Here is an 18,293-nt window from a genome sequence, read left to right as displayed (position 1 = left end):
AATAATGGTAATTTCCAAGTAGAAAAATGATAAATAAATTTCCAAACTTTTTGGGAACTGCAATAATTAGAATTAAACACTTTTTTAAAAGAATTTATCTATGTGTAAAATCGAACAGTTTATTCACAAACATTCACCTTACTTAGACTTACTACAAGGCTCTCTACAATACGTATATTCTTTTAAATTGATATCATCATTATCTAGAGGCAGTATTAAGGTTATATGTTATTTACACGTGACAGAAAATACATAGACTGCGATTTTAATTGAGCAAGATTAACTTTGATTTACCAAGCCGTCATCGCCTACATGCCGACTACAATTAAGTCTCCAGGTATTAGTCTTGTATTACACATTCTTGAGCGGGTGTACGTCAAGACATGGAGGCTTAAAATATAGTGCGCTGTCTTTTTGCCTTTTCCTGTTTTTGATTCTTGGGACATGGCTATCATGTTTCATCAAAAGTATAGGGTAAATAGTAAGCTCTGACACAAAAAAAACTTGTTTTTGAGGAAAAACAGTATTTTCATGAAAAATAATGCTTCAGAAAAGGGATCTATTTTATGTACTAAAAAAAGTGAAAGTAGAAAAAGTATTTTTTTAGTTCGACCTGTCCTGGTCTATCAAAGTTCATGCCTTTTTTCTAAAATGGACCAAAACATTATTTTTGACATTTCTGTAATGAAAAAAACATAGTCAAAAGTTAGATTGAAACTCCTTGTCTATTTTTAAAAAAAATCATGAAAATTGAAGATATACCATCTGGGTATATGCCATATGGGGCATAGAATACAAGAGCCGAGACCTCCGTCACCACTTCGTGAATGTTTTTACTTCATCTGCCATGTGTTATTATTATCTCGCGAATGTGACATTTTACAGATAAAATTCTCTTGGTAATTATTCTTCAAAATGTAGTATCGTTTCTACTGGTTTTGAGTTCTGAAAAATTTATTCAAACTATATCGGTCATGTTAAGTGTAAATTCCACCTTGGCGGAGTTGATCTTAACATTCTCTTATGTTAGTAATATATAAAAACTTACCATAGTTTCTTCACTAATGGAATCAATGGAATTGATAAACAAACTAACATCTACTTCTGTGGGTATATCTGACAATCGATGAAAAAAAGATTTCAAACAATTAAAAACATAAATTTGTAACATTAAAATAGATAATTAAGTATATAATTAAGTATAATTTCGATTTTTGTAATCAACCCTTTCGATAAGTGTTCTGCGTGGTAGATACATCAACTCTGCAAAAAGAACTTAACATTGTTCAACCAAATTTGTATGGGATGTTGTAGCATTTTTCTTGTGGAAGTGTATTGAACGTACTTGCTCAAATATTAACACGGAAGGATCTATGTCTATCTTTAATAAATTTTATAAAAAGATATACAGCCACTAGACATTAAGTAGTTCGACTTTATTCATTAAAATTGTTAGTGTCGAACATATAATATGGGATTTGCACTGAAGAAAAAGAGGTTTATAGTTAAGTGCAATGAAATAAAAAGATTAAAGAAGCAGTCTTTGTATGAATCATGCAAATTCTGTAATATTTGATACATCTAAAACAAAGGCTACACATTTATAGTTTTTGTTATAAAGGTGTTTTTTTGGTCTATATGATAAAATAGTTTCTATTGTATTTCAGTGTTATTTAAAGAGTTATCTTCCTTAATTTTGAATTATATGGTACAATTTATGCAATTTGTATCTCCCAAAACCAAATGTTAATTTCCGTTTAGTATTGCAATTGAATCAAAATATCAAAAATAAAAATATGTAGGCCTTCCAACTATAAATCACATTTTGCATAATCTTCGCTGGAGTAGCTGGAGTGCTACTAAACACGTCTACCTACAAGCGCTAAATGCTGATATGTTAGATGTTCTTTATAAAAATTATCTTAAAGAGCTGAAATACAAACACTGATATATATTGTCTATGATGATTAAATTCGCCGCCAGAGAAACTGGTACTTTGTCACGAAGACTAGAATTTGAAATCACTAAATTGGGATTTACCAAAACGTAATAAAGTGAAAAGCTAAACTTAACTTACTCTGTTCAAAATTTGGTGTTATACGATTATCGTAGTCCTCTAATAAAGCTTTAATGAAATCTGTCCTAAAAATATAGATAAAAAGCTAAATGGTTTGTTATGAAAAACTAAATTGTTTAAGTATTCAAGTTTCTTCAATTAATCTCCCTACTGATATCGAAGTAACAAAAAAAAAGAGTTAATTACTATAAATATTGTCACAATTACACTGACTGTTTAGAGTGAGCGGAGTGATTAACGCAAAAACTACTGGAACCAAAATATGTTGCAAACATAGAAAATTTTCATTTTCATTTCATAAGTCGACGGTTTCACATGCAACATGAACAGATAAAGAGTGTCTGTAACAATTTGATCAACAATCTCCAACACTCATTGATGATCTCTCTTCTTTCACTGGACTCGACTTTCAACGAGCCTTACAATATTAATACAGTTTTGATGATATCACGAAGCACTTACAATTCGGGAGTATCAGGGCACAGTTTCATTAAAAAATATCAAACTGAGATCTTCCTTACATGTATATCCCTTGCTTTTTCGTCAAATATCAAATTTCAAGCAATCTGATTGGTCGAAGAGTAATCAAGGGAACCAAGGTTATAGCGGTAATCAAAAGAATGTAATCCAGGGACAAAGACCAGACAGGGAAAACACACATACACAACAAAGAACATTAAGTAACTAAAATCATACATACAAAGTAACAAAAGTAAATGAGCAACTCGGACTCCACTAAAAAGTGGGAGCATGGACCAGGTGCACCGGTAGGGTAAGCGTCCTCTGCTTTACTAGAAACACCCGCCGAGTTGCTCATAAAAAGTCAAGTTTCGGTTTCGGAAATAATTTAGGAAATCCACAATTCGAGTTCCTAGAAAACAGATGGGTCGTTTCGACATTTTTCAGGTATTCAAACTTTTTTTGATCGTGAACTCATTAAAATATACATGAGATAGATAAATATCACTGTTTTCATTTACAGAAATTTACTTTTCCTTAATATTCGAAAAACGACCAATCGATAAGTAAGAATTGGCAATAATAAAAAAAAATTGTCTGTTGAAAAATAATATAAATTTTCCATGTGCATATTGTTTATTGCGCATTTTATTTAGTGCATGGAAAATTTATGTTATTTTTTCAATGGACAAAATTTTTATCATAGCCAATTCCTTTAAATTAATTCTAAAACATATTTTTATCTTTAAACATGAGAAAAGTAGCTCTGAATTTAACTGAGTAGGGGAGTGTCAATATTTTGTTATCAATTGAGACATAACAATAATTTTGTAACCAATCAGATTACAGTATTTATCTCAAATTAATTTATTTGATTTCAATTCCTTTTTATTAACTTTTTTCATAGGTACTAATACTTAAGCATGCATTTTGTTCTCCGAAATCATATTTACCTTGACTGACATGACACAGTACCAACAAGTAAAACAGCAGACAACATAAGGTAAAGCTCCATTATCTACAAAAGAAAATATTGTATTAACTTCGTTTTCACTTTTATACCGTTTTGAAAGAAGAAAGGGCATTAAGAGCTTACAACTGAATATAATATGAAAGTATGTAGAATCAGATAATTGTGAATTTAGAATATTGAATCCATAAAAAAACTAGAAAACTGAATTGTACTTTTTTTGGTAACGTAGTGGTCGTAATTCCTGCATAGATATTGTGTCTACAGCCAAGAAACAATATTGATGTTGATTAAGTTTGATCTTGGTTGTGTACATAGTTTTTGATGTCATTATTTCTGAAAATCCCCATTATTTTATAATTTTTGTTTGTGGTTTAAGACGTCAATACAATCAATTAAACGCACCAAAGATCCACTTTGACATAGTTGACTATTTTGGGCTATTTTCATGACCTACACTTTTTATATCACAAATGTTTTCAAGCTTACATATAACGATAAATATGCGATAGAAAGTCATTTGACTTGTGCTAGTTATTGTAAATATTGCAGCATATTACCGAAGTATTCATAACATCTTATATGAATGCCTTCGAAAGGTTGAAGTTTAAATGCCGTGCAATATTTTCGAATTATGCAATGCAATAAATAAGTGGAGGTTAAAAGGTTTATAAATTTGTAATAACCTTGGTTCCCTTGATTACTCTTTCATCACTGAGATTCTCTTTGATTAGAATTGTTAAACACTGGGTTTATTAATTGTCAACTCACATTATCAAGGAACCCTTTGTTTAATAGGTAATTCAAAAGATAAGTTACAATTATTTTTTTTTTGCGGGAATTATCATAAATTGTGTCAAGAATATTTGATGTCTTGATTAAGGTCTATGAATTGATGTCGTAGTTACTTGATGAAGCAATCATTACTTTGCGTTTACACTTTACTGAATTTTATCAGACAGATATTAAAATCATCTATGGAATACTTTTTGAATATGATTATTATCCGTCAGGAAATAAAGGAAAGAAAATCAAAGAAAATGCCTTATCGATTAACAAGTGACAATGGTTGAAATAAAAAAAAATCAACTTATTTGCACGCGATGAATTAATTGATTTTGAATCATTTCGATATATGTAGAAGCTTCTTAATCGTTGAGAATGCGACGGGCCAAATTTACAAAATGACTAAGTGTGTATTTATAATATATGTAAACTAAAACAAGTGAATTTTTTATTGTTTAGGTGTGTGATATCCCTATTTTGTTTACAATTACAATGATGGTTTCAGAACAAAAAATAGATAATGGTTTATACCACATTAAATGCATAACAAATGTAAACGTTTGTTATGTCTTTTTTATGTGTTCTTTTTTCAGAATTTGTCTCGATTAAAACGTCGTTTCTGGATTGCTTTAGTCCCACGCTAAGTAGTACAATACTAGCTACTAAGTAGGTTTCTTCATTAAGTTCATTTATTCTCTTTAAATGGTTTGAATGTTGTTTTGTTTGATCCTTCATAGATGACAAGAAAAAGCAATTTCGTTGCGTGGAAAAACCCTGATAAAAGCCAGCTTATTGTTCATGGTTTAATGTTAATATTTCCCATGAGTGGTTTCCAACTGAAAAACAATTCAAATTTGTTCCAGGGCTTTAAAGGTTGATTTTCACAGTATTTCCTACGTCTATTACATGGTTTGGAATATCGAGAACAAAATCCTGAAATGTGTTTTTTTTTGTTAAACAGTTGTAATCGTATTAACATAAAGAAACTAAGTGCAAAAAAATTGTACTTGCCGATACAATGAAATTATTTTATATGAATAACTTGTATAGTTGCATGTACTTATTTAACAACCTAAGAATATCGTAGAGCTGGTATTAAAATTTTCATAATTAGAGAAGTTGAATGTAGCGAAATATCTAATCAACACATCAAAACGAACGAACCTCGGCGAGATTGTCATAATTTTGAAATTACAAAGCGAGTCCATAGTTAGCGATATTACAAAATCATTATTTATACAATTTTTTACATGGAATATTTAGTCGCTTGAAATTTGGCATATGCTACGGCGGAAATTTTAGCGATCGTCTGTCTATGAAATCACCAATTGTTATGGTAGAATAACACAAGGAACGTGCAAGGTCGCCTTACGACTTACCCAATTTAACAGGCAATGCGACAAATTACACAAGAACCAATTGCAATGGATATGTTGTATATCTTTTGTTCGTATAACATCGTCCATGGTGTAATTTCGCAAACATCTAGCAGTCCAAAACGCATAGCAGAATATCTTTGTACTATAGTTTTGTTAGCTAATTAGCATGTATGGTGTCACGTTAATAAGAGTAATCAAGGGAACCAAGGTTATAGAGGTAATCAAAAGAATGTAATCCAGGAACAAAAATAATGATGTTTCTTGTCGTTCGGACAAATGAAACCGGATGCTTGTAAATGGAAAAATGCTTGGAATTGATATCTAAGAAGGCATTCATTTTGCATAGTAAAACGAATATTTGAAAATGTTATTGTAATTACTGCACATATTTCTTATATATCACGAATATCATTAATGGAACCATGACTTAAATGATTTAATTTGATTTACATTTACAAATTTTACAAATACAACGCTTCTGTTTCTTCCAAACTTTAGTGGGAGTATCTATCTTATATTACTACACTACAAGCTGCGTTGTAAATAATGATAAATATCATTTTGATAAACAGTGACTATTTAAAGTTTTATTTATCTATTAATTTTGATAAAATAAACAACGATAAAACATATTCATACATATTCGAAACAATTGATAACACATTAATCTAATTTAAGAGTAATCAAGGGAGCCAAGTTTATAGCGGTAATAAAAAGAATGTAATCCAGGGACAAACACCTGACCAGACATGGATAACACACATACACAACAAAGAACATAAGTAACTAAAATCATATATACAAAGTAACACAAGCAAATGAGCAACTCGGACTTCATTAAAAACTGGGAGCATGGACCAGGTGCACCGGTAGGGTAAGCGTCCTCTGCTTTTCTAGAAACACCCGCCGAGTTGCTCATAAAAAGTCAAGTCCGGGGTAGACAAACGAGGAAGCAAAACTATGACCCGTTGAATAAATCAGTTTTCATGGTGCAGATGATACACCATAACGATCCACGAGTTCATGGTGACGACCATAAAACATCTGTAGTGATGACTTCAATCTTGTAGCAACATGACCCTGTTCCAGAAGCCTATTTGTTGGAGTTCTAGCGCGATACAAAAAGTCTGCGTAGTTTCAGCAAGCTCTGGCATAACGTATGAGTTGTGATATGAACACTACATACGCAGGTGCCAAAGGAATGTTGCTACAGATAAAAGGAATTTAAGAGTTTACATATATAAAAACAAAAGATGTATATTAAACTAAATAAGGTACATATAGTCTTTTTTAACTGGATAAAATACTTTATAGTACACCTCGTTCATTCTTTGATGTTTTCGCTTTCTATTCATTTTATTTTACAGTTACAATTGTTTGCCGACTTTATACAAGTGAGTGTCATTTCAATAATAATCTTGTTATTCTTTTGAATTATATCATGCCTCCATTATATTTTAGAATTGATTAAAGGGGGATTTTATATCAAAGCATTTTATACAAATATAATGGATAAAAATATAAATTAAATCCAGAGGGTATTGTCTAAGTATATCTTCAAAAACATATCAAGGTATTCGACTAATGGAAAAATACGTAAAAAAGCCTTTAAAAATTAATGCTCTGCATCCATTAAATGGAATGTTTCAACCTTAATTTGAAATCCCAAATCCCATCTCAACAAAGGTTTTTAAACCTATATAACAATAAATAGGCTAGAAACAATAAATGGTAAATACGCTTATAGGGCTAAGACAATTCAGAGTAAAGCAGAATTTATCAAATTTGATTTGAATCAATCAGAAGAAGTTTCCAATGTCATTTGAGATCTATATGAGAAGATTTTTAGAATGCGTGTGTATTTGTTAGGTTGTGTATGCTTTTGAAGAGCAGTTCAGGATGAGGTAGAAATGAAACTTTAATGGCATGGACAATCATCCCTTAACTTCAGAAATTTAACCCCAAAAATACCTTAAATTCAGGCTAATTTCTAGATGACGTAATCAACTTACATAATTGAAATAAATTTACATAGTGGCAATCAATTAGTAATGTTGGAAAAACTGTCACGTGACATTTTTTGACTGATTTAGAACAAGAAAAGAACTTAAATGGTAGCTTTCTCAATATCTAATTCATTGCCTATACTTCTTCACCAAAGTACGGTCACAATAACACGATTATTCAATTTGATTTATGTTAAGTGTCATAGGAGCTGGCGCTATATTCCGTCTGTTTCTTCTAATTTATACGATGTGATATGTATATGCTTGGCGCGATATACAATGATGAAATAAATTTTCATTCAAATCCCTTTTGGTTGTGAGTATTGTATTGTCATAGGATTTCATTAATTCAAACAAAGGGGGCTTCAACAGTACAATTTTGAGTGACAGCTCCCGACGAAAAGAGTTTTTGAGCATTTGGGCTTCTCGCTTTTTGTGCAAGTGAGGACTTTTTCACAAATTTTAATCAAAATATTTCAATCATAGCGAGTTGATATAAACAACCGTTTAAACACTACGTGGAAATAAGAAATATATCAACGAAAAAAAGGGTATAACGATAAAAGGTATGATGAATATGTTAAAGAGATGATAACCCCACCGGAATTAAAATGTCAGCCCACGGCCACTCTCTTGTTTTCAATGAACGACGAGGCAACCCACACATCACAGGGCAGGTTGCAGATGCGTTCAAAACATCACTATACACAGGTACAGCGAAACAGTTGCCCCTTCATTTTTGAAGTGTATACATTTATCATTTCGTAGTGATGATAAACATTTAATATTGAAAAAGACACGAGAAATTAGGTGTGTAAAAATAAATAAAAAGTCAATTTTATTACCTTTTTCACTAGATATAAAATATTTACGATTCAACAAAATAAATTCGGAGTATTTTTAAAAATTAAAAACTCCCTTTATTTTAACATCTCTTTCATAAATGCTAGTTTCTTCATCAGATACGAGTTTGTGTTTTAAAAACGAAAGTGGTTAAAATGCGTAACAACAAAACTTTCGCTTTGTAATCCGATCCATTATCAAATCAAGTCCAAAATGAATCTGACAAAATATATTTGTACTATATTTTTGTTAAAAACATATTTTCAACAAAACCATTTTTCAACAAAAACTGCAACTAACTCGGCACTAGAGGATAGGAAGAAATTATTTCCTGAAATACAATACAATCCCAATGCTTTAAGAATTGCATGCCAATAGAATGCTGAGAATTGAAAATATCTATCAAACTACGACAATTTTAATAATTTAACACAACTATTATTCTCGGCTGTTATTTTTATCAATAGCCAGGGGCTGTATTAGTAATCAAAGGAACCTACATTCGAGCGGTAATAGAATTACCAAAATTGACATGCATACCGATATAAAAGTAAATGAGTAAACGGACTTTACCGAAAACTTAAAGCACAGACCATGAGCATCGGTAGCGAAAGCGTCCTATACATGCCCTACGAGTTGCTTTTAAATCTAACGTCCGAGGTGGATGAAATTATAACGCAGTAAATTTTTATTTTCAACAATACGTCCGATGAAGTGTCGTTCTTTTAAAATTGTATAAGGATCAAAAACAGAGATAGTAATTGTGAAAACGGTTATTTAATATATGCATTACTTCATATATTCTTCATCGTTTTTTGATTTAGAGAAAGTTTCAAATTATCATAAAAATCTGATTGACGATAAGTCAACTTGCAACGGTACAAAAGCTTGATCCTTCTTGTTGAGAATTAGATAAATGGCTTATAAGAGATCGTAAAGATTTTGTAAATTTTTGTATTAATGAAAGTAACCGTTTATATCACTACAATTCAAGTCCCTTGTGTAATTTGATATTAACCATCAAAGCTCTTAAGTGTCAAAGTCTTAATGGGATAAAAAATGTACTTTTAACAAATTGAATTCATGGAGTCTTTGTCATCAAATTCATTGAAAGCATATAAAACAAGTGGAATTTATCTAAAAATGACACATAATGTGATCCAATATACTAAATATAGTTCGTTTTTACAGAAAACACACAAACATACACATACACAGGAGTGCCTTAAAACGTAAAGGCACAAACATAAATATTAATTTTGTAGTAAGAGTGCTATAAATTGTAATTTATTTAATATGTAGTATATATCGATAAAATATTATTTAAGGAATATTAAGCTCCATCAGAAATTCAAGTGAAATCTGTATTACACTAGTCAAAATCACAACAACGAAAAAAAAACAATGAACATTTTAATTACAAAAGTGTGTTAAAAACGTTTGTACCAAGAGATTTGAAACTTTACTTGACAATTACATCATAACAACGGTTGTTTTGATTGACTTACTAAGATGTTACCTGCGCAAAGATGTGTTGCCCATAGAAAAAGTAGTCCTAACTGAAGTTCTACATCCATCATAATGATCCGATTGCCTAATATGGAGTGTCAATATCTAATATGACTCACATCCTCCGTCTGTGGTAGATATTTTAACTGACTTCTAACAAACAGCATGAAAGGTGTCTCGAAAAAGCAAACACCGCTTTCCCTTCAGAAGCACCTTACTCAAAACCGCGCTTTATGTGAGGTCATGCAGTTTGTTCATCCGTATGCATTTTTTACGTTTTTGTGCCGAACGATTTGTTCTTCGTCCGTTATGTTTTAAGGGTTCATGGTATCATAATATTTTTGTCATTTCCTCCTTTAACCTTTGATATTGCTTCTTCGTCTTATAACCTACAAAACTCCTAAGATCTTTTAGATATTCTTAAATCTCGCTCCTTCGACGAAGTTAACTATTTTAAAACTTATGACTTTTCAACATTTTATACAAATATGTTCTACGGCAAATTAAGATCCCGTCAAAACGAATCATTCACAAAGCATATAATTGTAAGAATGATTATTCTCCAAAATCTGTTTTAGACTACTATTCTACAAATTTTACCACTACATAACAAAAAGACAAAAAAACTGGTACACCGAGCAACATGTGCTCAGCATGCAAGAGTTTGTCCTCAATAACATATTTGTAATTTTTGAAGTGAAAATTTTTCAACAAAGTATCGGCATTCAAACGGGCAGTATTTGTGCCCTTCTAGCCGATCTGTTTCTTTCTGTTCATTAATCGGGGTTCCGTCAAAATTTTGTGAAAAGCAAAAACAAGTTAAAGAGGCTAGATCCATTGATTTCACATATCGATATATTCATGACTAGTACTCCAATCACAATCTTAAATTTGGAAATTGGGTTTCATTTTTTTATCGTCCAGAACTAGATTTTAAAGAGACAATAGGCACATATTCAGTGTCATTTTTAGAGTTTTTCTTCGAGTTTGACGACAGTGGTGTTCTCACGAAAACAAATATATGACAAACGAGACGATTTTGATTTTAAAATTATCAATTTCCTTTTTTTTATGCAGTTATATTCCAGCATCCCCTGCATATTTCTCAGTTGTTAAGGTATGTCAGAGGTAATTACGACTGTTCTAACCCTTTAAACATCATCGTTGCCCTAGAGACAGGCTTTTGAGCCAAGGTATAAAAAATACGCATCATGTGCTTCCTAAAATGTTTTGTTTCCGATATTCATATCTTTAAAAAAATATGTTTCTGACAAACAGATGTTAGATGATGGATTTTACCATATCTACCAATAAATATTTCTTCAGTGTTTATTTGTTTACTATTAATTCATCTTGAACTTGACGCACTTCCCCACAAAGTTGTTTTGCAGTTAGTTGTTTTCATTTTCACATATTTATTGTTCATATTTTGTGAAGTGCCAAGGATACTGATTTTATCAATTTCGACACGTTGGAACTTCATTCTGCTCATTAGTATTGAAATAAACCGGAAATAATGAACCGTAATATGGAAGCCGGAAGTTGAACCCGCTATAAACCAGGTTTAACCCACATTTTTGAAATGCCTTAACCAAGTCAGCACCATTTCGATGGACTTTCTTTTTTTTCTCTGATACCACTGCCTAGATATTATCTGTTCGGTAATTATGTTATTACCCTATCATTTAAGATAATATTATCCATTTGCACCTTCAAACCATAACATTATGATATTTTACTTTGTATCAGCAAAATTTAGGGTATTGGAAATATAGTCTAACTATATTTCTTGAGTAACCAAATTTCAGAGAATTTACTCGGTTAGATTTGATTTTTGTCCCCGTTTGGCCCTTTTGTTCTATCATAATTTCGAACTGGCATCTTGTTATCTCTATTGTGAATAAAAACTTATTCTCGACATCCATATCTAAAGTTTTATCAAAACTTGAACGGATTCTTCAGACTTCCTTTTTGAAAAATATCGAGAGGACGATGGACAAAGAGAAGAAATGATTTCACCTAGAACAAAAACATAAAATGCTATTTAAATCATATAAATATAACGTAAGAAATAGGAATGAGTTGTGAATCTATTCATGTTGCCTTTTGTTTTAAAAAGCGTTAAACATTTTATCTAGTATTCCCAAACGTCTAATGTCAAGAATGAAAAATAAATAATATAAAAAAAGACTGAAACAACTAAGAATACACATCTTATTTGTAGAAGCCATACAAATAAAATAGTATCAACTATATATTAATAATGTAAAAATAAATCACAAAAGAACACTCATTATACATTCTCTTGAGAGATACGGAATTCCCAATTTAATATTTAATGAAAAGCTCTAAAGATACATCAAAGGAACATGTTGACCTTGTATCACAAACGCTAACTGATTTTGTCTTTTGCTGTTATCATTCAGGTTTAATTACCAACTTTACGAGCAGTATAAATTTAAAAAAAAAAATAAATAAATAAATAAATAGAAATAAAAAATAGATATGGACACTCTACGTCATATAAAACCCTTTCAAGAACGTGATGACAGTTGCTTGTTTCTGAAGAAGTTAACTGAAAATACATCATGGAACAAAACAAAACAAAACAAAATAACGTGTTGTTGTAGTCTTTTAAGTTTTGCTTATCATTCAATGAGCTTTATTGCACACAATCAAGTTTAAGTTTATACAGGAGAAGCAACTATTTTCCGAGTTAATTACTTAATCAATTAATTAAATAGTAGTAGTAGTAGTAATAATAATAATAATAATAATAATAATAAGATGAAGGCAGTACTAACTAATTCAAATTTTAGACTCCTAGAATTATAAGGATGAAGCTAGAATCGGTTAAGTATAACATAAATCTTAAATACAGAAGAATGTATCTTTGAAACACACACAAATTCGAAAACAAATAGCGCAATAACAAAATAGATCAAACAGGGAGAAAGAAAAGAAAACAATATTTCAAAATCTAGAAGCATTGTTTTTACTGCAAGTTTGGCTCCACTTATATGAATGTTGGGTCAAGGGATTTGAACTCCCCTTATTGCACACTTCGTTGATTTTTTGCAAAATGTGGCAAACAATTATACAGGAGTCCGGAACCACATTTTCATGGGGTCTTGGTTTAAACCCCTTGAATACATTTCTGTATCTGCCCATGTATTTGCACATTCATACACCTCAAATAAAATAATATGTCTTTATAAACAATATTGCGTGGAAAACAGTTGAACGTCTAAATTACTCGAATGCCCTTATGAATAACTAGTGTTTTAAAGGTCAAGTTTTATTATGAAATCTGATTTGTTCAGTTTTATTTTTTACAATACATAGAGTAGCTAAATGTTTGTTCCGGTTCTATTCAAGATTTCTTTAAAACTTGCGTTTTAATTATAGATAAAAGGGAAATATGTTCATAGCACTTATTACAAGGAATGAAGATAAAGTCAGCAATGTAAAGCAACATCCACCATCATTTAACAATTTGAAAGCAAAACATAGCATGCTATTTCCTCCTTTACCAGGCATATCTCGGGATATCGATGAAATTTAAATTCTTTAATTAACGAATGTCCTTCAATCTTATTGCTCTGTGAATGTGGCTTTATTTTATGGCATTTGATGCCCACAGATAGAGTTTCTGATGCAATTTATGAGATGGTTGCTATTATTCTATCAATCTTGCTAACACCAATAATCAGACAAAATTTCTAGTTAAATTGTGAATCGAATAAAACAAATTGAATGATATACTGCTCTTTATCTTTTAGTTGTCATGTTTTAATTGTATGATTAAAAAGATTACATTCATCAGTATAATGTTAAAGAAGATTGTCAATGGTTTCAGTGCGTACAAATGAACTTGCCATTTCAAATTTGTGTCATAAGGTTAACAGAACACCTGTTTCGGACTACTAACAATAAACATATACAAGCTAAAACAATTCTGGTTGAAACTTCATTTCAATTAAACAGCAGATAATTGTTTATGTGTACCCAGCTATTATTAACTTACAAAGCTTCGTAAAGTTTTGTTGTGTTAGAAAAAGTTGTGACAATTTTATCAACATTTATATAAAGGGAAATAAAAAGGTACATCTTGACATCATCAATGTGAACAAGGCAGTGGCAAAAACCGATACCTATAAGAGAAAATCCGGGTAAAAATAAGAAAAATGTAAAATTACGATCAAAAGCAGGTTAAAATGAAAATTGGACACTGTAGTCGAACTAATTTGTGTGGGTATTTGGGTTCAAATTTTTGTGGTACTCGTTATAAAGTCAAATTTTCAACAAAAGGTTGAATATTCTGATAAAATCAAGGATAAAAGATGTTTTAAAACTAAAAAGAACCAAAACACAACACTTGCATATTATTCTCATATACGTTAACGGATATCATAGCACTTACAATATAGAAGAAAACTGTCAGTGAAATTGTTTTATGACAGTTTTATGTGTGACATGAGTGACAAAATACAATAACATTACATATATTTATAACAATTATGTTTGTTTGTTTGTTTGTTGGGGTTTAACGTCCGAACAGCTCTATTTCAGCTATATCCAGACGATGAACATGAAGTGGATGATAAAATGAACATGAAATGAATGAAATGAAAAATACGATGGGACACAAGGATAATGGGGTCGACAAATTTTGACTGCCACTGGAAATAGGGAGAGATGGGTAGTGTCGGGCAATTTAGCCTCCTGTGGCGGAACCCTAAGATTCCTACTCCGGGAGAATACCACAGTAGGATTTTTTAACGTGCGATGAACGTGGCATCTTTCCCAACACGGTGCACCACTATGGTTTGCGGTCAGGTTTTCCGTATTATAACCTCACAATCCCAGCATGTAATACGCCAGGGGTACCCCATTCCACCACCTGAGGCACACAAATCAGTTGCTCTGTGGGCAGAGCGCCTTGCCCCCGGCTAGGGTTCTGAGCACTATTTAGTCGCCTTTTACGATAAGATTAGCGCTGCTGCAGGTCTATTCTTTTGACACCCGGACTTGCATGGGTCTATAACAATTATGAGTACATATATCATGCACAAAAAGGTGTACTATATTTGTCCGTTTATTCAGAACAAAATGTTTTTCCAAGTGCTTTCATGTGCCTTTTTCACAAGCTCCTGCTAGATTAGTGGATTTTTTTATTTTTATCCTTCATGAAGATCTGCCATTTTCTTATTTTCCTGTTTGTAAGAATGCGTGTCATGCTACCTTTTCTTCTATGTTTCCTTTGGAATAATTTGACCGTTTGACATTCGGCATCTAGCGATTGTCCGTCAATAACGACACCAATAGTGTAAAAAACAACGAAAGAAGCGTCACAACACCGCTTTCTACCAATTCTCAATCACACAACAACCAATCGTAACGTCGGAATTTTTATACCACTAGTTCGTATCAAATCGTCCTTTGTGCGATATTGCTAATATGTGCGACATAGCCTTTCAAGAAGTAGATTAAATGACCAAATCATAGAGAATCAATAATATCGGATTACATAAGATACAAAAGTAAAAAAAAAATTCGAATAGTTTCAAAATCTTTATAAAAGAGAAAACTGTATCGTTTTCAAGGTTGTTATTTTAATTTGGTTGGAAGTGTGTCTTATTTCAATTATATGATATCTTACAGACCTACAAGCAAAGTTAAAATAAAATCATAATGAAACGGACTTTAATTTTGCTTTTAACAATCTTAAGCATTTTTCTTATGCGCAAAATTTTTCTTTCCTCTTTGTCTATCTCATGCTGCTTCTGTTGTTGTAAATAATGTTATTTAATTATTCGCCGCGAATATGCTAGTCTTTCAATTATTTTCAAAATTACTTTACAGGAAGCCTGTCATTCTTACAATTGATTTTACCTCTAGCGACTTACGATGTCCGTTTAGACGAAGTAATTAGAGCATAGTGTGTCGATGACTAGAATCTTAAGTTTAAGAAAATCTGCTTGAATGAATTAAAGGAAATACCATTGGTTTCATTACTGCCACAGTTGTTCATCATTATGACAACGAAACTGTTAAAATTGTAGATCCGACATTGCCAAAGTAATTAGTGAAGCAAATTAAGATTAACGTTGACTCCTGAATAAATTTACACAACAAAGTGTTTGCTGCTAACATATTCAAATATATTTTATGTGGTATACTTTAAGTATTTGTATGGTTTTCTGAAATGTAAATGCATATGTATATCACAAAGAAAGTAATTTCACCCATTCAAAGCCAGTGATTAAACATGCATGCCACTTTGAACGATGGTGTGGTGAACATTTTTTCTGCAAAATGTTTCCTACAATTTTACGTTTTACTGATTCTCCTTTAGCGTAGTCTTGTTTTATTAATTTGGATCAAAAACATTCAAATTATTCAAACAACTCTTTACCGAAGGAGAAAAAATAGTTTTTGTACTAAAAAGTGACAGAATCTCCAAAACTCTTATAGACGACAATCCTACATTTCATTCATGTTGAATCTTATAAAATCATGTAAGTGAGAGAAAAATAAAGGATTTAAAAGATATTTCATTACCAGTTCCATACTAAAAGAACGTAACTAATAGCTTTTACCAGATATTTCTTGTTTAATCTTTATAATCTGATATATATTTAAACTAGTTTTTATGGAATGCAACTTTCAAATAGCAGTCTGTTAAGCGACAGCAGACAAAAAAAATATCTAAGTGAGTTCGTGAGAACGTAAACGTTATTTCAGGGTAACATGTGTTTGTATCTGAGAAGATGTCAATTTCATTACATATTATACAATAATGATTTAATGCAAATGTTCGTAAAGTATTTACATGTCATTTTACGATTTTCTCACGCTATATCATGCCGATTCAAAGATATAGCTGATTCAATTCCAGACGCTGCTGACAGCCCTTTTAGAAAATACAAGAATCTTGCAAAGTCAGTAAAAAGACAAAAGAAAATTATTTCATGCGATTTCATCTGATTTTCAAGCTCCGTTTGATTTGAATAATGTCCGAATATTTCGAAAGACCATTCTTTAGCGGTTAGTAAGACAGAAACCTAATAGTTCTGCATGGAGCTTATATTCATCATAAGTGATTTGATGGTTTTGCGTTTCTTCATACATGTAATAATGATATAAATATTTCGACATCGACGATGTTATTATAAACATTAAGCATAACGTGATTCATTTAAGCTTTTATTCTCTATAATCACGGTAGGCATAGGGCGAACATATAAACTCGTAATATGAACAATGCACAAATTCCCAATTTTTCGTCAATAAAAGAACAATAAAACCCACGAATACGACAAAATATATTCAAATTAGCTAGTATCATATATATCATAGTTGAAACTTTTCCCAAAAACAACATAAGTTAAATGAAAATACAACATTAGTTTAGCACCCCAAAAAATGCTGAAATTGTATCTTACTTCTGAATAAACTAAATGTATGCTTTGATATATACTCATTAGCTGTTGATGTGATTGTCAAAATAAATGACTATATAACTTATTTCTCTATGGTCATTGCAAAGCATTATTATTAAATTTGACTGTGTTGCCCATAAGTATAGATCGTCTTCCTACTGCATTTCATTTAATAACTGCATAATACCTTTTACTGTTCTATAAGACATGAAGGTGGCTTGTTTTATCGTTTTATCTTATGTTTATATTAATAAATTGTATACGCTCAATCATTATTTCTACTTTCATATGGTGCATAAATAAAATAATTAACAATAATAATAAACAAATTGGAGACTACACCACTTTCCTTACCTTATTCATATATGTTTCGGTATTGAATTGATGAATTCCTCAGCTGTATACTGTCATATAACTCAATCCGTTAATATCATACTGTTGGGTATATGGTCGTTGGATTATTGGTAATGAAATCGAGTCCAATATAATATAGATGCTGTTTTCATTTATCGATATCGCTCATGTCATGCCGCGCTGTGCTCTGATTGGTGATGTCATTAGCATTCAAATGACAAGTTGAGTGAACTGATTACAGCTGTAAGTTGCACCACAGAAGAAATAAGTTGTGTTTGTATTTGTTTATAGTTTTGTTTAAATCTTGAAGGAAAAAAACATGATGTTCAACAAAGTCATTATATTAGGAATTACAGTAATTGTATTTTGTATTTGAGCAGTTGGGTTCACTTAGTAAACCAAACATGCAATAAAACTAGAATAATGGTAAGTATATATATGGAATGTATATGGTGAATATAAATC

The 18,293-nt window shown here is 31.2% G+C and overlaps 1 protein-coding gene across 1 annotated transcript in view; it reads right to left on the bottom strand.

Annotated features, from left to right (window-relative positions):
* LOC148609700 (glycine receptor subunit alpha-2-like) overlaps nt 1-18,076 on the bottom strand; it is a 28,845-nt gene extending 10,769 nt beyond the window's left edge. Inside the window, exons 1-4 of the mRNA XM_088540881.1 lie at nt 17,829-18,076; nt 3,490-3,554; nt 2,078-2,142; nt 1,049-1,116 (exon numbers count right to left, since the gene is read on the bottom strand). Of these exons, the coding sequence (XP_088397007.1) occupies nt 1,049-1,116; nt 2,078-2,142; nt 3,490-3,554; nt 17,829-17,837 (207 nt within the window). The 5' untranslated portion in view covers nt 17,838-18,076. The remainder of the gene's footprint in view (nt 1-1,048; nt 1,117-2,077; nt 2,143-3,489; nt 3,555-17,828) is intronic.
* Nucleotides 18,077-18,293: the final 217 nt, after the last annotated feature.

The sequence above is a fragment of the Perna viridis genome, chromosome 8 (genome assembly GCF_037379345.1).
Source record: "Perna viridis isolate PV_CMFRI_1.1 ecotype Kerala chromosome 8, ASM3737934v1, whole genome shotgun sequence".
Taxonomy (NCBI): domain Eukaryota; kingdom Metazoa; phylum Mollusca; class Bivalvia; order Mytilida; family Mytilidae; genus Perna; species Perna viridis.
This window is presented reverse-complemented; position numbering and strand designations above follow the sequence as displayed.